Here is a 23,054-nt window from a genome sequence, read left to right on the forward strand (position 1 = left end):
GGTACCAGCAGCCCTTTTCAAACAGGTTCTGGAGGCCTGCTGGTGGGTCCCACCAGCACCATGGCCCCCAGGTGGTCTCCTTGGGTCACCGTGGTCCACAATTGGGTTCCCACAGTAGGCCCAAGGATGTCTGGGAGCCCCGGGTCAGATCCACAGGTGTCTGCGGGGCCTCGGGTGGTTTCCACGGGGGTCTGGGGAACTCACGAGTGCTCACTACGGGTCCACAGTGCCCCCACAGAAGTGGGACCACACATCTTCATCCCCGCACCTACGGGTCGGCGGTTGCCCCCACAGAAGTGGGACCACACAGCTTCATCCCCGCAGACTACGGGTCCACGGTGCCCCCACAGATGTGAGGCCACCGCTTCATCCCCGCATGTGTCACCTGTGGAACCACCAGCGTGGTACCCGTGAGATACCCGAGGAGACCCGCAGGTGCTCTCCATAGGTCTCACGCAGAACCACGGAACAAACCCTGAATGTAAAAAAAATAAACCTGGCCTATACATTAAATACATCCCCCCCCAACACCTACAGTACAATAATGTGCAAAATAACTATTATCCAGATAGGGATAATATATTATTTGCCCATTATTAAAAACATTAAATAGCATTTTCAAATAAATTAAGTACTACTGACCTTATCAACAAGAAGTCTCAATCGCCAGCAACATCTTTGTCTTGCCCACAAAAAACATAGCCAATACAAATGCCAATACATTGCAATTACATTGAGATATCAAGTAACCCCTTAAATACCATTTCGGATAATAACTGACAAGGTAATTAAGGGTTTAAGCCACAGTGGGCCGATACCCACCCTTCACCCATGAATGTGTACATTGCCTTCATCATACAAATATATATATATATATATATATATATATATATATATATATATATATACAGAGAGAGACATATATATATATATACACACACATGATGAACCAATACACAAATAAATGTAGAAGGGTTATCAAAAACATTCAGTACTCAAAATAACAGTTCTCCATTAATACACACTATAATACAAGTAATTTCCTGTCATAATCCTAACTGATATTACAATCAAAAAGATAAAATGGCAATCAAAAACCTCTAATCACAATCAACACATTGCATTAACATTGAATATATGATGCATACAAGCTATACACCATATACATTCTGCTAATGAATGTTAACAATAACATTTCAATCCAAATACAGATAACTCCAAACAAATATACTATTGTAACCAATCCGGTAAACATAAATCAATTACCATTCAATAATAACATCCTAAACAATTAACATTGCATCCCTAAACAATTGACATTCAATCCCTAACAATTAAACAATTAACTAATTCAAACCTGCAACTCAGCAATGTAGGCTCTGAAAATATATAAGTACCAAGAAGCATAAACAATTAACAACAAAGGCTACCCCTGACCTCTAAAACAACATACAATAGCAACGATTACATCTATGTAATTTTGAAAGACTTTAAACACACATTGAAGCATACATGCATAGTCCAAATAATTAAAAACACAGCAAAACAAGGTTTTAAAACACTATCATTTCTTACCCTGTATGTATATATATCTCTAGACATACATACATACATACAGTGGCAATAAATGATATACCATTGATAATTAAATAAACATGTAATGAACAGAATTTTTTTTTTAACTTGTTGAATTAAATACATTTCTTTACTTCACTTACCATTACTTGCCCCCACCGACTCCTGTTGAACACCTTACTCACGTACAAAATCACCAGGCACAGGAACCCATCAAATAACAAACCATAAAAAAATAAACATTAAACTAAAAATCCAAATCAATCCACGGGTCTTCTACTTGTAATCCATCTTCATCTGTATTCTTCTTTCTTTTACCTTCTTCCGGGGTCTTCTTCCCGTCTTCGGCCACGCCCTGGTCTTCTTTCTTCTCCAGAGGTCCTTCCTCCTCGGCGTCTGGCTTCAAAATGAGACGACATAGGCTTTTAAAGGCCTATGACGTCACATTTTCGTCATATGGTTCCCACGGCCCTGATTGGGCCGTGAAAACCATGTGTTTTGGCCGATAAAAAAAAAACTGATGACGTCAATTAAAGGCAATGAAAGCACAGCCAATCAGAATGCCTTTGCTTCAATTGCCTTTAAGATGACATCATGAAAAAAAAACATGGCCGTCCACACATGGTACGGTAGCCAATCAGAGCGTGGGAACTCCATCCCTACTCTGATTGGCTCTAGAATACCATGTGACAGAGGCTTGGGGGAGAAAGGATGTGACGTCATTGAAAGCCTGACACATGGTATACTAGAGCCAATCAGAGTAGGGATGGAGTTCCCACGCTCTGATAGGCTACCGTACCATGTGTGGACGACCATGTTTCTTTTCATGACGTCATCTTAAAGGCAATTGAAGTAAAGACATTCTGATTGGCTGTGCTTTCATTGCCTTTAAGTGACGTCATCAGTTTTTTTTTATCGGCCAAAACACATGGTTTTCACGGCCCAATCAGGGCCGTGGGAACCATATGACGAAAATGTGACGTCATAGGCCTTTAAAAGCCTATGTCCTCTCATTTTGAAGCCAGACGCCGAGGAGGAAGGACCTCCGGAGAAGAAAGAAGACCAGGGTGTGACCGAAGACGGGAAGAAGACCCCGGAAGAAGGTAAAAGAAAGAAGAATACAGATGAAGATGGATTACAAGTAGAAGACCCTTGGATTGATTTGGATTCTTAGATTAATGTTTATTTTTTTATGGTTTGTTATTTTATGGGTTCCTGTGCCTGGTGATTTTGTACGTGAGTAAGGTGTTCAACGGGAGTCGGTGGGGGCAAGTAAGGGTAAGTGAAGTAAAGAAATGTATTTAATTCAACAAGTTAATTTTTTTAAATTCTGTTCTTTACATGTTTATTTAATTATCAGTGGTATATCATTTATTGCCACTGTAGGTATGTATGTCTAGAGATATATATATACATACAGGGTAAGAAATGATAGTGTTTTAAAACCTTGTTTTGCTGTGTTTTTAATTATTTGGACTATGCATGTATGCTTCAATGTGTGTTTAAAGTCTTTCAAAATTACATAGATGTAATCGTTGCTATTGTATGTTGTTTTAGAGGTCAGGGGTAGCCTTCGTTGTTAATTGTTTATGCTTCTTGGTACTTATATATTTTCAGAGCCTACATTGCTGAGTTGCAGGTTTGAATTAATTAATTGTTTAATTGTTAGGGATTGAATGTCAATTGTTTAGGGATGCAATGTTAATTGTTTAGGGATGTCATTATTGAATGGTAATTGATTTATGTTTACCGGATTGGTTACAATAGTATATTTGTTTGGAGTTATCTGTATTTGGATTGAAATGTTATTGTTAACATTCATTAGTAGAATGTATATGGTGCATAGATTGTATGCATCATATATTCAATGTTAATGCAATGTGTTGATTGTGATTAGAGGATTTTGATTGCCATTTTATCTTTTTGATTGTATTATCAGTTAGGATTATGACAGGAAATTACTTGTATTGTAGTGTGTATTAATGGAGAACTGTTATTTTGAGTACTGAATGTTTTTGATAACCCTTCTACATTTATTTGTATATTGGTTCATCATGTGTGTATATATATATATATATATATATATATATATATATATATATATATATATATATATATATATATCTATATCTATATATATATATATATATATATGTCTCTCTCTCTGTATATATATATATATATATATATATATATATATTTGCATGATGAAGGCAATGTACACATTCATGGGTGAAGGGTGGGTATCGGCCCACTGTGGCTTAACCCCTTAATTACCTTGTCAGTTATTATCCGAAATGGTATTTAAGGGGTTAATTGATATCTCAATGTAATTGCAATGTATTGGCATTTGTATTGGCTATGTTTTTTGTGGGCAAGACAAAGATGTTGCTGGCAATTGAGACTTCTTGTTGATAAGGTCAGTAGTACTTAATTTATTTGAATATGCTAGTTAACGTTTTTAATAATGGGCAAATAATCTATTATCCCTATCTGGATAATAGTTATTTTGCACATTATTGTACTGTAGGTGTTGGGGGGGGGGATGTATTGAATGTATAGGCCAGGTTTATTTTTTTTACATTCAGGGTTTGTTCCGTGGTTCTGCGTGAGACCTATGGAGACCACCTGCGGGTCTCCTCGGGTATCTCACGGGTACCAGGCTGGTGGTTCCACGGGTGACACATGCGGGGATGAAGCGGTGGCCTCACATCTGTGGGGGCACCGTGGACCCGTAGTCTGTGGGGATGAAGCTGTATGGTCCCACTTCTGTGGGGGCACCGCCGACCCGTAGGTGCGGGGATGAAGATGTGTGGTCCCATTTCTGTGGGGGCACCGCGGACCCGTAGTGAGCACTCGTGAGTTCCCCAGACCCCCGTGGGAACCACCCGAGGCCCCGCAGACACCTGTGGGTCTGACCCGGGGCTCCCAGACATCCTTGGGCCTACCGTGGGAACCCAATTGTGGACCACGGTGACCCAAGGAGACCACCTGGGGGCCATGGTGCTGGCGGGACCCACCAGCAGGCCTCCAGAACCTGTTTGAAAAGGGCTGCTGGTACCCTGTAGGTCTGTCAGGTGCCCCGCCAGCCCACCGGGGACTCGCGTGGGGCTGCGTTATGAACCCTGTATGTAAAAGGATAAATCTTTTATTTATGGGGGGGCACAGGGGTTGGGTAATGTATTTATTAAATATAATGATGTTTATTGGGGGTCACTGTATTATTTTTATTGTGGGTACTGGGGGTGGGGGGGGTGTTCCCAAACAGTATGTGGGTAGGCCTCCCTTGTGGGTAGTGGGTGAGGGTGGTTAGGCCTCACGGGGATGGGGGGTTAGTGTGGGAGGGTATGTAGGCATCCCGAGTGGTGGGTGAGGGTGGGTTAACCCCTTAATTACTGTAGCGGTTAATAACCGCTATGGTGATTAAGGGGTTAGGGGACATTACTTTGGATGTTTTCATTCTTGTGTCTGTTTTGCAGCAGCGGAGGGGGCATGGGCAGGATGAAGATGAGGATGGCCTTCATCGTGGCAACCGGTAATGGGTAAGTGCTATATGTATTTAATGTCTTTATTCTTGTTTTTGTATTTTAAATACACAGTGGGTGTATGTTGTTTATTGCCATGTTTATTGGGGGCAATTGTCCCAAATAAACATGCTATTCTGCCTTAACCCTTCATTGCCTTAGCCGCTATACGCTATGGTAATGAAGCAGCATTTCTGTATTTAAATAATATTGTGCAGGAGCAGGGGGTCCCCTGAGCTTTGATTTGTGTCTCAGAAACCCCCTGCTCACTATACAATATTATTAAAAATACCCCAAGATGATGAAGAAGTTAAAGGAGGATCTCAGGGTGTGGGCGGGTTACGGGATATCTTGGTTTGGCAGGATCAACAGCGTAAAGATGAACCTGTTGCCCAAGCTATTATATCTGTTTCAAACCCTACCAATACCGATAATTAAATCAGAGATCCATGCCCTTCAAACTCACATCATACAATTCATTTGGAATAAAAAACGCCCACGAATCGCAAGAAGTCTACTGACAAAACCAGTGACAAAAGGAGGACTATCGGTACCTTGCTTGATGGCGTATTATAAAGCGGCACAATTGACCCAAATCATTCTGTGGCATGCAGACCCCACAAAAAGAAGGTGGACAGAATTGGAGGGAGAATGCTGTGCGCCAGTTGCACTCCATAACTTGATCTGGCTTCCAAAACGATGCATACGCGACATCGGAACGCCGCTCTGCGCAGTAGCGAACTCCTTAGCGGTCTGGGAGACAGCTAAATTTAAAGCTAACTTAACCACCCCCCACACATTAATGACCCCCCTATGGGGTAACCCGGAATTTGCTCCGGGTCTGTCGTTCGATAAATTTGTAAAGTGGACGCAGGCGGGATATAACCGATTAAAAGACCTGGGGGGTAAGGGATCTATCAAAACGTTCGATTGGTTCAAAGAAGCATCAAATTTCCCAAATTCAGAATTATTTAGATTCCTCCAGGTCAGGGCATTCTATAACAAATTTCCTGTTCGTCCTGCACGAACCAATTTTGAACAGCTGTGCTCCAGACCAACGGACACACGGGGACTGACATCTCGGATGTATAGGGAGGTAGTCTGTCCGGCTGGTAAGGACCCCCCCCCGCCTACGATACATGCGACAGTGGGAGACAGAGTTAGGGGAGACCTTAGAGGACGATGACTGGAAATACATATTGCAATCTGCAGCGAAAAGTTCAATATGTGTCACATTAAAGGAGAACGCATATAAGGTCCTTATGCGGTGGTACCACACCCCGGCTAAATTGTCTAAATTTGTCAGAGGATATTCGCCGCTCTGCCCTAAACAGTGCGGGGAATTAGCTGACCTAACACACATGCTGTGGTCTTGTCCAAGAGTGGTCCCGGTTTGGGAAAGAATTCGAGACTGGCTACAAGGGATGCTTGACTTAGAGATCCCCCTGGACCCGTGGCTGTTCTTACTGGGCAGACGGCCCCGGGCTATGTCTAGAACGACACACAAATTAGTCATGCATTTTGCGACAGCCACTCGATGCGAGATAGCAGCACTGTGGAAGCAGAACGAGATTCCAATTATCCCCAAAATTAGGAACATAATTTGGCACGTATGCCAGATGGAACAGTTAACAAGTTGGGTTAACGACTCTGGCACTAAATTTTTAAAAATATGGACCCCATGGCTTGAGCAAACTAACATAACGGGGGTAGACGCTGCCTCAATTTTGCACTAATAACAATAAATGCGCTCTCCTTGGATGAGACAGACTAAACAGGGACATAGGACAACTCTAGTCAGCGCCTGCTCACATGTACATCAAACAAAAAAAGCTCGTTAGAGGAACCGTAAGCAGTCAGACCCAAAGCGACCCTCCTCCACTACCACGTCGGATCTTACCATCCTCTGCTCCCCCCCCCACCACATGTATACCCCCCCCCCCCAGTCTTGTGAGTCTTGTATGTCTTGTTTTGTTTCCCTGTTTAGGACTAGAATATTGATGATGTTGTTAAACAATGTTAAAAAATTTTTTTAAAAGTGGACTGTGATTGTAATGTACGCCAATGGGAGGTGAGTCTCTGTATCTTTACTTTCCACAAATAAAAATTGAAAGTTGAAAAAAAAAAAAATACATTGATGCTGCTTCATTAGCCGCTAAGGTAAGGAACGAGAGTTTATTGATATGTGTGTTTTATTTATACTGTATATGTGCAGGGGGTCTCCGGAGCTGAAGCACTTTAGTTTTAGGTCTGGGGACCCCCTGCTTCCCGAGATACAGGACCCTTTAGGGGGTGCCGGTATCCCTCTGCTTGGTTTACATGTCGCGGTCACGTGATCGGGACCTTAAAATCCAGATCGATACCGGCACCTCATAAAGGGGCCTGTATCTCGGGGAGCAGGGGGTCCCCGGACCTGAAACCAATGCGGTTCAGCTCCGGAGACCCCCTGCACATGTACACTATCAATAAAATTTGTTTAAAAAATCATTTTTAATGTGCCGATGTTTGCGCAGAGAGAGCAGCGGATCTCTCTCGGCTGCAGACATAACTCGCCTGGGGACGGCTTCTCGGCAGTTTCTCGCCAGGCAGCCGTCTCGCCACCGCTTAATATCCATTATTTCAAATGGTGGTGGCGCATTCATTCGCCAGGGATTCGGCCCTCCCTGCATACAGCGAGGTTAACATGCCAAAAACCTGGCGAATTGAAACCCTGGCGAATGCAATTTTTCGGCCTTTTCTGCATAGGCCCCTGTGTGTCTATTTTTCTCCTTATGTTTCCTATATGCTCCAATGCTCTGACTTTCAAAGCACGAGTAGTTTGTCCTATACATATATTGGAAGCCGCAGGAGTAATCCAATAAATAAATTACAAAATTTGTATCACAATTGATGGATTGTTTAATTTTAAATTCATCATTTGTAATATTGGACTTAAATGTATTTTTCACCCCTTTGTAACAAAAATCACAAACTTTACATTTACCACATGAATAGCAACCTTTTGGGAGTTTTAACCAGTTCATTTCCTGTGTGCCCTCTTTCTTAGTTTTGAGGACACTGGGCGCTAATTTCTGTTTTAAATTCTTGGCTTTAGTAAATATAATATTCTGCCTTACTGGTAATACACTTCCCATAATAGGGTCATTTGTAGGATATGCCAGTGCTTATTTAAAGCCTGTTTAATTTTACTGGCTTCTCTAGTATGTTGTGTCATAAATGTGGTCATAAAGTCTATCCCTTTGTTTGCCTTGGTATTAGAAGGAGGTTTTATTTAAAGTTGTCTGTCAAGTATGTCTATTTATTTGAGTGTCAATACCCCTAATACACAGCCACTAGTCACATAGAAGTATTGCAACTAGTTTATATATGTATTAGCCAGTTTATATATGTATTAGCTAGTATTAGGTATTAGATATAGTTTTAATGTATTTTTATGGAATATTGTATTTTAAATATGTTATTAAAGTTATTATATTATGTATTGTTTAAATATGTTAGTTGTTATGGATTGAGTATTAGTCTCACCCACTGGTCAATTGCAAATGTAATAGCCCAACCAATGGGAAGCTGAAAATTATCTCCTCATCCAATCAGAACCCTATAGGGGTATATATATATATATATTTAGATGTATGATGCAACAGATACGACTCCTGACGAAGCTTGGAGACAAGCGAAATGCGTAGAGTTGAACTGCAGCAGTCTACGAGTGTATCCAGTACCTCCCTGATCCGTTTGTTCCAATTCTGCGATCGATCGCAACCGGAAGTGACGTGACGGGCTAACCGGAAGTGACGCGACGAGATTTTGGCAGCGGGGCTGGCGGTGGAAACACGAGCTGCGCATCATTATTTTTATGTGTCTGTGCACATAGTGCAAAATGTAAGTGCAATACTTATTGCCTAAAATATATACATACTGAACATGCAATGTTGCACTAAGTGTGTCATCTTTGTCATTGAGGGCTTATCCTGCCGAGACCTGGAACTTCCAATTGAGAGAATCTTCAATTCAACACGATTATACCCACTGCTGTTATTTCATTGGGAAATTGTGAGTCACCAACTGTGATTCATTGAGTTGTTTTTCCTGTAGAACATACTACACTATATTATTATTTATCTGTCCACATATGGTGACATCTGCGCTCCCCACAAGCTCCTTTCTACAATCAACGACAGGAGAAATTAGATCTTCTCCTTAGAGGGTTGAGCTGCGACGTTTACTATATTTTATATCATTCACTTATACATACAAGAGCATTTTTATTACTTTTATATAAAGGTTTTAATTTAATATATCACTCATTTTTCCTCTATAAGAAGTGCCTCACACACCTTTTTTGCACTTGTCACTTTTTGTTCACTGGTGATGGCTGCACCTTTAGAGGAAGAGGTTAATACACCTAATGTGTTTGTAAGAAGACAATCTAGGAAGAACAGATTGGGGTCTTTCTTCTTTTCAAGTGAGGAAGAAATAGAAATTGAAACACCTAAAATTCTAGATGATGATAATCTAGATTCAGAATTTGTTAAATTGTAAGCGCTTTTCTTTAAAGATACAAGAAAGTGGTTAGATCAGGAATTTCTAGAGAAATATCTTAAAGATGGTATAATACCTAGAGGTCTTAGATTGACAACAAATCCCACATGTGATACAGATGACAAAGAATTTATTGCAACCTGGCATGCTATTTTAGACAAATGTTCAAACGATCTGATGCGACTTATCTCAAAACAACACACCAAGAATTTAAAAATATTGGATGAAGAGATAAATAAAATTAAAGAAAGAATAGAACCCTTTGAAACAAAACAACAGGTCATTACAAGATAAATGACATGGAGTTACAAAGGAAAGTGGATGGATTAGTAGATGTTATAGTCTTAAATAAAAAGAAAAAATACAATAGAGATATAGAAGATTATACCAAGGGTAATTATAAAAACTGGGGTAGAATTTTTTTTCCAGCACTCTAGATCTAGGGAACCTAGCAGAGAATTTAGGGGAGACACTAATAGATCTGATAGATCTGATAATCATTATCAAAAAGGATGGAAATGGGGTTCGAATAAGAAGAATTATAATAAACAGATTAATTACCAACCAATAAGAAAAGAAGAGATCCCAAAAAAAGAGAATCTCAACCCAACAAAAAAAGTGGAAAGAAAATTAGAACCAAAAGGTAGATTAGAGAAGTCACCTCCCAGGGATGAGCAAGAAGCCTCAACCTCCAAAAAAGATATACTATATGAAACACAAATTAAGGAATGGGAGAAATATTGTTCAAGTGATTCCCCTGCACAGGAGGGAGCATGTGGAGGTACTAAGAGAAAAACCACTTTTTTAGACGGAAGAAGTCCCCCAATACATGGGAGACCAAAAACAGATATGCCATATTAGCAGAGAAGGATTCAAATCCAAAATTAAGAAGGAAAAGAGATTCAGGGGAAGAAGAGGTGGAAGAAAGAGCGAAGGTATCAAGAACAAATCATCATTGAAAGTATTTAATATCAGTAATAAAGTATTGGATGAGGCTCAATTAAGGGTAATAAGTAAGCATCAGATTTTCGCACCCACCGCAGGACCAAGTAGTTTTAATTTATTTATTGACGCTAATAAAGTTTTACGTAAGTTGACTGTCATGAAGTTCTTTTTAATGAAAAATTCTGATAATGCAATTTTAAAAAATAGTACTATTATTGATCCACCAACCATTGATAAATATTTACATACAGATTTAAAACCAAGGTCTAAGTTTTACCCTAGTTTTATTAAAGGTCATCATTTGGAAGTTTTTTTTACCAAATGTTAAACAAAGAATTTGAAACAATCGCCAATAGTAATAAATCTTTTAAAAATAATTTAACTAAAAAAGAAAGAGAAGCATTAGAAACACTCATCGATGATGAAGAATTGGTAATCAAACAAGCCGATAAAGGCGGAGGAGTTGTGGTAATGAGCAGAGATTATTACATTAATGAATCTAATAGGGTACTGGGAGATGTTAAGACATACAAAAAACAAACAAGATCCTACCACGACTTTTCATAAAGATTTGGAAACATTACTCTTAAAGGGAAAAAATAAAGGTATCCTCAGAGAGGAAGATTTCACATATTTATGGGTAGAAAAACCAAAAACCTTATATTTTATTTTTAACCAAAAATCCACAAGGACATACAAAATCCACCAGGAAGACCTATAATTTCCGGAATAGATTCTATGAGCTCCAACCTATCAGAATACATCGATAAATTTTTACAAAAATATGTTATTTCCGGTAAATCCCATCTTAAAGATACAGCACAAATTTTATCAATTTTAGAAGAAATACAATGGGAAGACAATTATATACTTGTGACATGTGATGTTTCATCTTTTTATACATCCATAGATCACACACAAGGATTGGATGCAATTAATAGAATTTTAACCGAGGATAAAAATTTGGATACGGAACAAATAGATTTTATTTTAGAAGGTATACATTTTATATTGTCAAAAAATTATTTTTGGTTCAATCAGGAATTCTTTTTACAACTTTGTAGAACCGCGATGGGGACCATGTTTTCTCAAAGCTATGCGAATTTGTTTATGACCATCTGGGAAAATGATCACATTTGGTCTTCGCATGAGTTTGGCGCAAACCTGGTCCTCTGGAAGAGATACATCGATGATGTGTTTTTAATCTGGAATGGCGATGAAGTTTTATTAAATCAATTTTTAGAGTATATTAATATTAACAATTTTAATCTTAAATTTTTTATCTAATTTCAGTAAGACCAATGTGGAATTTTTAGACCTTGTTATTTATATCGAAGATAATGCTATATTGACTAAAACATTTTTTAAATCTGTAGACAGCAATAATTATATACTAAACAGTAGCTCTCATCACTCAAGGTGGATCTCTAATGTCCCTTATGGCCAGCTTATGAGGATAAAAATAAATTGTACTAAAACAGAAACCTATGAGGAACAATCAGAATTATTGATGAATACATTTATGGAAAAAAAGTATAGTCAAACAATTATTAGAGAAGCTAAATTAAAAACAGACATACTTGACAGACACCTTTTAATAAAACCTCCTACTAATACCAAGGCAAACAAAAGGATAGACTTTACGACAACATTTATGACACAATATAATAGAGAAGCCAGTAAAATTAAACAGGCTTTAAATAAGCACTGGCATATCCTACAAAATGACCCTATTTTGGGAAGTGTATTTCCAGTAAGGCCGAATATTATATTTACTAATGCCAAGAATTTAAAACAGAAATTAGCGCCCAGTGTCCTCAAAACTAAGAAAGAGGGCACACAGGAAATGAACTGGTTAAAACTCCCAAAAGGTTTTTATTCATGTGGTAAATGTAAAGTTTGTGATTTTTGTTGCAAAGGGGTGAAAAATACATTTAAGTCCAATATTACAAATGATGAATTTAAAATTAAACAATCCATCAATTGTAATACAAATTTTGTAATTTATTCATTGGATTGCTCCTGCGGCTTCCAATATATAGGACAAACTACTCGTGCTTTGAAAGTCAGAGCATTGGAGCATATAGGAAACATAAGGAGAAAAATAGACACACACAGTGTTCCAAAGCATTTTAATTTATTTCATACATCCAATCCTAAAGATATAATTATTAAAGGCATTGAACATACAGTATCCCCCCAAATTGGAGAGGTGGTGATCGTGCAAAGGAATTAATAAAAAGAGAAACCTTTTGGATTCACCGCTTAAAAACGTTAAGTCCGACAGGTTTGAATGCGGATATAGAGATTGGTGTTTTTATTTAATATAGTGTCTATCATTTATTTAATAGTGTTTTAAGATATTTGAAATAGACTATGTGTGTGCCTGTTTTTCCTGTTTATTAACTGCTCCAATGTAAATATTACAGAATATTATTGTGTACTCCTTGAGATATATATTATAGAATATTATTATGTACGCTTTGAGATATATATATATTTTAATTTATTTTGTATGTTTATTAAATAGCATTGCTTATTTTATAAATATTTTTATATATTTTTATATATTTATGTATTTATATAATTATATATATATATGTACTTGATATAATTCTAATATAACACTGATTTTTTGCTCTTTTTTCCCCTTCATTCTCCTTTACCCTTTTCCCATATTTATTTGAGTGTCAATACCCCTAATACACAGCCACTAGTCACATAGAAGTGTTGCAACTAGTTTATATATGTATTGGCCAGTTTATATATGTATTAGCTAGTATTAGGTATTAGATATAGTTTTTATGTATTTTTATGGAATATTGTATTTTAAATATGTTATTAAAGTTATTATATTATGTATTGTTTAAATATGTTAGTTGTTATGGATTGAGTATTAGTCCCGCCCACTGGCCAATTACAAGTGTAATAGCCCAACCAATGGGAAGCTGAAAATTATCTCCTCATCCAATCAGAACCCTATAGGGGTATATATATATATTTAGATGTATGATGCAACAGATACAACTCTTGACGAAGCTTGGAGACAAGCAAAACGCGTAGAGTTGAACTGCAGCAGTCTACGAGTGTATCCAGTACCTCCCTGATCTGTTTGTTCCAATTCTGCGATCGATCGCAACCGGGTGGGCTAACCGGAAGTGACGCGACACGATTTCGGCAGCAGGGCTGGCGGTGGACACAAGAGCTGCGCATCATTATTTTTATGTGTCTGTGCACATAGTGCATATTGTAAGTGCAATACTTATTGCCTAAAATATATACATACTGAACATGCAATGTTGCACTAAGTGTGTCATCTTTGTCATTGAGGGCTTATCCTGCCGAGACCTGGTACTTCCAATTGAGAGAATCTTCAATTCAACACGATTATACCCACTGCTGTTATTTCATTGGGAAATTGTGAGTCCCCAACTGTGATTCATTGAGTTGTTTTTTCTGTAGAACATACTACACTATATTATTATTTATCTTTCCACTTATGGTGACATCTGCGCTCCCCACAAGCTCCTTTCTACAATCCCAGAGACCTACCGGCAGCAGTTAAGGAACCTGAAGTACACCGCTAAGATGAGACCCTGGGTCCTCGCTCAGCGGTTATTGGACTTGTGTACTCGCTGGATACAACCCGAGGAGCGCACTAAGGAGGCAATTCTTGAGCAAGTGGTTTTGGAACAATTCCTACAGATAATAACCCTTTCGCACGCTCGTGGGTAAAACGCCATGCTGCTGAAACCCTAACTTTGGCGGTCCGACTCATTGAGAACTTCCTTGGGGCCGAGGATCAGGCGAGTGCCCTGGACCTGACGGATCCAACTTCACCAGCACTTGCGGATACCCAAAGAGGGAGATTGGAACAACGGGGAAGCTACGGCCCCTCCATACGCAACCGCCAAGTGCCACGAAAGGAGCAGTCCTTCCAACAAGGAAGAAGTCAAAATGCCGGGCACCGCCGAGACCCCCATCCCCTTCCTGATGTCGGCTTGTCGCCAAATGAGAGGATCTTCTGAGGACGTCGCCCACAGGACCCATCAGATGCCTGGTCTCAAGTATCCGGTCCAGCGGAGCGCTATCCGCGGCACCTTCCTGCGAGGGAACCCTCTCCATGTTCCACCTGCGGAGAACAAGGCCACCGGCATGTGTACTGTCCACAGATGGATTTTTCCTTCAGCAGGACCGTCACCTCGCCCTTCACTGGAGAAAATTACAAGCCTTGGCTACTTCCAGCCCAGGTTGGGGGAAAAAACGTCCAGGCCCTTGTAGATTCGGGCTCTGGGAAAACTCTGGTCTTTCATGAACTGTTACCGCCTAACGTGTGTTCTTTTGACTCCCCATGGAATATTGAATGTATACACGGCGATGTAAAACGGTATCCGACGGCCATTCGGCTACAGGTAAAAGGTCAGGAGGCCTACCTCGAAGTAGGAGTCGCTCCTTGGCTCCCTGCCCCAGTTGTGCTCGACCAGGACTGGCCTTTCTTTTCGGAACTAATGGCTCCAGTCTCTCACGAGGAGCCTTATTCTATGGCTCAGGAGATCCCTGGCAAACTGTTCCCCTTCTCAGCAGACCTTTTTCCCAGTAGACACCAGGTTCAAAAGACTCGGAAGCAAAGACGCTCTGACAAACAGGACTGGTTGCAGAAATCTGGGTCACAAGGTGACCATTCTAGTAGCTAGAAGTCACAAGTGATGGCTGGGGATAGCCAGAGGGAGGGGGATATGGGCCCTGGAGATTTAGCAGACCTATACCTCCCTGATTTTCGGCAGAGCAAAGGGAAGACCCAGTCCTTGCTAGACAGTATGATAAAGTGGTAAAAATTGATGAGCAGATATTGAATGCACAGGGGGTGATAGTATTCCCCCATTTTGAATTATCGAATGATATCCTGTATAGGGTGAATAGGCAGACACAAACAGAGGAGGTCACGGACAGATATTGGTTCCCAAGGCGTTTGTTAAATCTGTGTTCACTCTAGCCCATACTATCCCTTGGGGTGGTCACCTTGGCAGGGATAAAACATTGGACCATATTTCATCCCGATTCTATTGGCCAGGGATGCATAGTGATATTGCTAAGTTATGTGCGGCATGTCTGGAGTGCCAGCGAACTAGTCCGAAGGGACAAAACCAGCCCCTTTGGTTCCTATACCCTTGGTGTCAATTCCCTTTGAGAGGATTGGGGTAGACTTGGTAAAACCTCTAGAACTTTCTGCGAAAGGACACAGGTTTATTCTTGTAATAGTTGACTATGCAACAAGATATCCTGAGGCGTTCCCCCTGAGAACAGCAACGGCGAAGCAAGTAGCCAACAAGTTGTTGGAGGTGTTCTCACGGGTTGGACTTCCCCAGGTTATGTTGACAGACCAAGGTACAAATTTTATGGCTAAACTGATGCAGGATGTCTTAAAATTACTAGAGGTCAAGTCTGTTCGGACATTGGTCTACCATCCACGGATTGGTGGAAAGATTTAACCGAACTCTAAAAGGGATGCTGAGGAAATTTGTAGATTCAGAGAAGAGAGCCTGGGATGAACTTCTCCCTTTTCTGCTGTTTTCAGTGAGGGAAGTTCCCCAGGCCTCCACGGGATTCTCTCCATTTGAATTGCTGTATGACCGCCAACCCCGGGGTATCCTAGACCTCCTAAAGGAGGCCTGGGAGGAACAGCGGTCCCCTTCTAAGAATACTCTGCAATATTTATTGGACCTTAGGAAGCGCCAAGATGTGGTCGGGCATTTTGCTAGGGAGAATCTTAGTCAGTCCAGGACAGTCAGGAGAGACATTACAATCAAAATGCTCGTATGAGAGTGTTTCACCCAGGAGATCAAGTGATGTTGTTATTACCCAGTTGTGAGAGCAAACTCCTAGCCAAATGGCAGGGCCCATTCGAAGTACTCCGCCGCACGGGTGATGTGGATTACGAGGTCGCTCAACCAGGGTCCAGGAAGGGTAAACAAATTTACCATGTCAACTTGCTGAAACCCTGGAAGATGCAGCGGTCTCTATTCATCCACCTGGTGGAGGAGGAAACGGACTTGGGTCCTCAGCCCCCATGGGAGAACATCGTGGGTGACGATAAAATCCCAATGGGTAGACAGTTGTCCTCTGAACAAAAAGGGGACTTGTTAGAAATAATTACACAATTCCATGATGTTTTTTCTGATTTGCCTGGGCAAACTAATTTAATTTCACATGTGATCGAGACAGCACCTGGGGTAAAAGTACGTTCCCGTCCTTATAGGTTGCCTGAAAGTTGCAGGGCCCTGGTAGAGAAGGAGGTACAAGAAATGTTACACTTAGGAGTGATTGAAGAATCATGCAGTCAGTGGTGTAGTCCACTAGTTATGGTCCCTAAACCGATGGGAATGTAAGATTTTGTGTGGACCTCCGAAAGGTCAATGCGGTATCCAAGTTTGACGCATATCCGATGCCAAGGGTGGACGAGTTAACTGACGCCCTTGGTAACGCGGAATATATATCCACGCTGGACTTAACAAAAGGATACTGGCAAATAAGCTTAGAGGAAAAGTCCAAGTGAAAAACAGCCTTTGCCACTCCCATGGGTTTATACCAGTTTGTGACAATGCCATTTGGACTGTGTAACAGGGGACTTACCCTGTTCAGAAAACATGCCTCTAATCCAGCAGTGTGCTGGTTAATTGACCAGCACCTGGCTGATTAGAGGTGTTAGAAAAAGCCTGCCTCTGAGACAGGAAGTGAGACTCCTTAGCACACCTGTGAGCTGAAAAAGGAGACAGACGTCTTGAGACTGCACGCTGCCAGCAAGACACAGGGGAAAGTACTTCTAAACCTGGAGAACAAAGAAGCCTTCCCCTACAAAAGACAGATAAGACTTTCCTATCTAAGACTTTTTGTATATCTGCACATATCAAGATATATGTTTGGGGCTGGGAGACATGCTAATCTAAAGGGAGTTGTGGACTGCATAGGTTTAACTAGAAATACTCCCAAGTGGAACAGAAGCTTTGGTTGACCCCTTATTTGCATACGTTTGGATGTTTGCTTGTGTTAAAGAAACAGGCTCAATAAAAGCCGTATTTAATTTCACCTTAAAACAGTCTCCATTGCATACCTCTGCACATGTCCTCTTACAGACTGCATGGAGCCCCAGCCACATTTCAGAGACTCATGGATAAATTGCTGAGACCCCACAGGGCTCATGCCGCAGCCTACCTAGGTGACATTGTCATTTATAGTAATCACTGGCGGGCCCATCTAGATAGGCTGAAAGCGGTCCTCAAATCTCTAAGAGAGGCCGGGCTCACAGCCAACCCTAAGAATTGTGCCTTAGGTAAGGCGGAAACCAAATACTTAGGGTATGCAGTGGGAGGTGGAAAAGTAAGGCCACTAGCCAACAAGGTAGTTGCCCTGAAAGAAGTTCCGACCCTCCAAACAAAAACGCAGGTACGCTCTCTGCTGGGTTTAGCAGGGTAGTGTCGGCGGTTCATCCCCAACTAATCGGAAGTTGCAGCCCCATTAACGGACCTCACAAAAAAGTGTGCCCCTAAATAAGTGGTATGGTCAAGGGAGTGTCAGAGAGCCTTTGAGGACATAAAAAGGTGTCTGTCAGAGGGTCCCATCCTTAGAAGCCCAGACTTCAACAGGCCTTTTGTAATGCAAAGCGATGCATCAGAGATAGGGCTAGGGGCAGTGTTGTCACAACAGTTTGAGGGAGTGGAACATCCGATCCTTTTTCTGAGTAGGAAATTGTTCCCGAGGAAAAAAACTACTCAGTGATTGAGAAGGAGTGCCTCGCAGTAAAGTGGGCAATTGAGGATTTGAGGCATTTCCTGGCAGGAGTTCATTTTACTTTGGTGATGGACCATGCTCCATTAAAGTGGTTAAATAGTATGAAGGACTCCAATGCTAGATTGACCAGGTGGTATATGGCCCTCCAACCCTTCTCATTTGAGATTCAGCACAGGCCTGGAAAAGAAAATGCAAATGCTGACTTCTTTTCTAGAGAAGGGGTGGATGATCGGGCTTCAGCCGTGCGTGGCCCCAGCCACACACTAACAGGGGAGGAATGTGACAGGGTGAATGAACGTCACCAGCCATATACCTGGCAAACCTATGTTTAGGCTTGCAGTGCAGCAGTGACGAGGTTAAGTTTCAGTTGAGAAAGGCTGCTTAATTAGTCTGACCCCAGCTGCATAATCAAGGTGTTTTAAAAGCCCCAGGCTGTACACACATGCAAGCTAGCTGGTCAGGAGACAGGACTAAAATACTGAAGAGATTACTGCTATAAGGTCTGTTTTTCAAAGTACATGTGTGATAACTGTCTGTGTCCTGCATGCTGAAGAAAAGCTGCCTTGTTTTCCATGCTGAAGAGAAGCTATTTTGTTTTTGTCTGCTGAAGGGAAGCTATTTTGTTTTTGTATGCTGAAGAGAAGGTATTTTGTTTTTGTGTGCTGTATGTTTTTAAGGCTCAATAAATAAGCCTTATCAAGAGAACCCGCGTGTGTGGTTGCATGTACCCTGCAACAGACATACATATATTACAGATTGTGCAAAGAAGGGCTATTAAAATGGTGCATGGTCTGGATAATACATTTTTCATCAGGACTATAAGAACTCAACATGTACAGTTTGGAGGAAAGAAGGTTGAGGGTGCATATGATTACAACTTTCAAAAATATAAGGGGTTTCAACAGGGTGCAGGAGGGAAGTATAGTTCAGAAAAAGTGAAGTGCTAGAGCAAGAGGTGATGTTCTAAAATATGAGAATGGCAGGCTAATGGGAAATAGGAGGAGGTATTTAACAGATTCATGGGATAGCTTCCCAAAACATTGGGTATACAAAAAGGGAATTAAAAATATTTGGGATAGAATAGCAATAGAAAATAGAAAAGCCAACGATCAAATAAAATCTATGGTTTTGCAACAGACAGGAAAATGTAACAAAAGTGGGTGCATCTTTTCTAGTCCTTAAGAGATGCCCAAGTTTTTGTGTCACTGGACAGGCTCTTATCTTATTTGCAATTGGAATATTAGTACAGAGCTCACATACTGATAAACTGGTAGTTGCACAAGTATAATGTATCTTTAGTTTAGAATACAATGTGCACACACTGCCTGCTTTTCAAGATGGTACAAATTTAGCATTGTCCAGCTGTGTCCCTGCATCATTGATGTAAATTCCTGGGGGTTTCTTAGGTTTTTTATTTAGAATTTTTTTTTTTACATTTTGTATTTTGTAAGTATTCTTAGATTTGCAGTTTAGGTGGTTTGTTTAAAAATTCTGTTATGGTGCAAAATTAGAAGTGGTGTCTTTATCAACATGAACTGGTAGAAAAGCCACATACATTAGATGCATTATACTTAGTGTAAATGGATACCACTGCACATGATATGCTAACACGAGTTACAATAGGTAACATGAGTTACTTGCATTGTGCTACAGCACCCTTTTGAAATGATTAGATTATTGTACATTAATTATTCAATTAGCTTTAAATATGGCCTGAGCTTGTACTGTACCTGGCATCTACCATTTGAGCAAATGTCCAACCCATTCTGACCACAAGAAGTTCCGTCCAATGCTTTTTCTGCCACAAGAATGGGCTGGTTCTTTCCAAATGCAGAGCAGAAAAGGGCACAAGGTTTTTCTAGATGGAAAAAGAATATAAAATAAAGAACTAATAATGAAAGATGGGATCAAGCTTGAGTGCCACATTTGTGTCTAGTAATGAAGAACATGCTTTATTTTGCAACAATTCAACTATGTCAACTTAATAGTAAACAAAATAGAACTATTTAAAGTGAAAATTCAAGAATGAAATGTTCTGTACTACAGTACTGTATGTACAAGAGCAGTTCAATGCCTCATGGAACCAAGTATATGTTCTGCAGAATTAGTATGTACTGTTTGTAATTTAAATCCTCAATAAAATGAATGTGCTTGTTTTAAATATCCTTTGTCTTCTAATCATGTATTTAATTAGAATGATACATTTTAATTAACCTAACTTAACATCTTCCAGATTTATTTTGGATGTAGCATGCCTGAAGGTTTTCATGACGATGAATTTTTCGTAGAAACATAGAATTTGATGACAGAAAAGAACAATTTCCTATCTGCTGTAAACTTCAACCCTATTTTTTTTAAATGATATATGAAATCAATCCGGATTAGTAACAATCTGCTCAGATTATTTTAATGCCAAATCCGTAGGCAGTTTTTTGGTGGGGGCGAAGGGGACAGATTTGCCCTAAATTATCCAGGAAATTTCATGGAATAGATTTTGACTGTTACGCCCGTCCCTACTTATGAACACATGTCTCAAACAGATCAACAAAGGTGCCTTTCCCTATTATCTCTTAGCATACCCCTGCAGTGAAGGATTCTTGGTAATAACATGCACATGAGTTCTCCCAATGTGTCACTTTTTTGCTTCATACCCATATTAACATGTACAGTATAAGTTTATGCCTGCCGTATTACACAGCATTTCTGCACAGCCTGGGTTAACGCAGTGCATAGCCAGGAAACCTACTCACAGACAGCTGTTTTTAACTTTTGGGTCATATCAGTGTGAGGATAATTTGTTGGCATTGCAATATAAAGCTGTTAGTGGTTACAACCAGACAACAATGATGTTATACTGTAGTGAGCAAAAAAGTGACAAAAACCTCCACTGTACAGTGTACAGCAAATACAAAATACTACTTATGTGCACATTCACATATATCAGACAGGTCCGCAAACCTGTTTTTCCCATTATCAGCTAGCATACAATGCTTCTACTACAACAGGAATTCTGTGTAATCATATTAAAATGAGCACTCAGTCACTTTTTGCTTCTTACCCATTTTAACATGGACTCTTGTAAACTAAATCCTGCTGCATTACACAGCATTTTCAGCTTTTTCCTAACTGCAATCTGAACACATTCAATTTGGGATTTTCCAAAAGCAAACATTAGGGAAAAAATGTGCTATGGTTGGAAGTCACATACTTACACACAGCTATTGTAGTATTTACTTTGTCTTTCTTATCTTGATACAAAGAAAATCAATGAATGTCCACTGGCCTAGATCCACATTATGTATAGTGTATTAAAAAGCTGCTGTGAATGTCCTTGTAGTGGATCAATAGAAGGCAGTCAGGCCCATTATATAGCAAATGGGCCTTCATGAGAGTCGAACATTAGATTTATAACTTTAATGCTAATAAATTGCTTCTACTCTTGAATCTATATTTGGCTTTAAAATGACCATGTGCATTTAATACATTTCTACTAAGTCCTTGTTAACATTCCTGCCACAATTGGGGTGTAATACAGTACATACAGTTTTGAATGGCATTGTAATATTTCTGAATGCTCTTCCATCCAAGTTGTACAGCTGCAGTGGCCGTTATTCAAACAAATCATGGCGCCGATTTCGTGTGCACTGTTGTACTCCCCGCAGCATAAACGCGGCCAATCGCCCCAGGCACCCGCACTTATCGAGATTGTTTTGTTGAATTTCATGGATTATTTTTCTTTGGGTGCAATGAAATGAATGAATTGCAATGTGTACAGTACTGTGCTACTGTGCTGCTGTGTCAATTTAAGGTGTTTAAAACCCAGAACACTAAAATGCAATTTTCTGCCCTCGCTGCACTTGCATCTTACGGCGGTACGGTTGGAAGACATCCCGCGCCATGACATCGGTATTCCGATGTACACAATGCGTGATTTGTTTAAATAACGGCCGCTGCAGCTGTATATATATTTATAACCCCATGTTTGTCACAAGTGTAATATTCTACTGTAAAATGGAGTTATATACTAAGCAACTGATTTCTACATCTACTGTATAATTCATCTAAAATATGCAAATACAGATATATAATGTCTGGTAGGACTAATGTTACACATTTATCTTTCTATGTTTCTTTCTAGGTATTTTTACATTTACCTTTAAATGTGCAGTGCATTTCACTTTTCTTGATTATCTTTTTATTGCACAAAAGCAACTTTGCCACAAGCAAAAGGCCAATGACAAAATTAACAAATGAAGATGTAACAATATACTACCAAGATTACTCCATTTTGTATATATTGATTTTGAAACATAGAAATCATCCTTTGAAGCAGCAATTACTAAGGCGGAGCTCGAACAGAAAGCTACCTAGCTGCGCCCCCGCGCCTCTGTCTGCTGGGCGATGTCTGCTCATCCCCGGCAGACAGAATAGCATGATTGCAGGCGGGACTTTAAAAAATAAAATAAAAAGTGTGCGTCTCTGTGATTGGCTGGCGAAGTACACGTGACGTGGCTGCTGCTTGAAATTACAACTTCAGTTGTCTCCTTAAAGTGCAGTGGCATCAACGCTGTACTTCGCCGCCGGGGGTTGTTTTCAGGTTGAAAACTCCCATAAAACACAGCGAAAGAGTGGCGAACGTGCGCGTGCGCGTCGCATCGCTTTCTGTCTGAACGAGGCCTACGC

The 23,054-nt window shown here is 40.2% G+C and overlaps 1 protein-coding gene across 2 annotated transcripts in view; it reads right to left on the reverse strand.

Annotated features, from left to right (window-relative positions):
• The window catches only part of ADAMTS19 (ADAM metallopeptidase with thrombospondin type 1 motif 19), a 406,770-nt gene that overhangs the window by 87,703 nt on the left and 296,013 nt on the right, over positions 1 to 23,054 (reverse strand). For both annotated transcript variants that reach the window (XM_075600164.1, XM_075600173.1), the window contains exon 13: positions 20,102 to 20,229. In XM_075600164.1, coding sequence (XP_075456279.1) covers positions 20,102 to 20,229 — 128 coding nt within the window. The remainder of the gene's footprint in view (positions 1 to 20,101; positions 20,230 to 23,054) is intronic.

The sequence above is a fragment of the Ascaphus truei genome, chromosome 1, assembly GCF_040206685.1.
Source record: "Ascaphus truei isolate aAscTru1 chromosome 1, aAscTru1.hap1, whole genome shotgun sequence".
In the NCBI taxonomy this organism is placed as follows: Eukaryota; Metazoa; Chordata; class Amphibia; order Anura; family Ascaphidae; genus Ascaphus; species Ascaphus truei.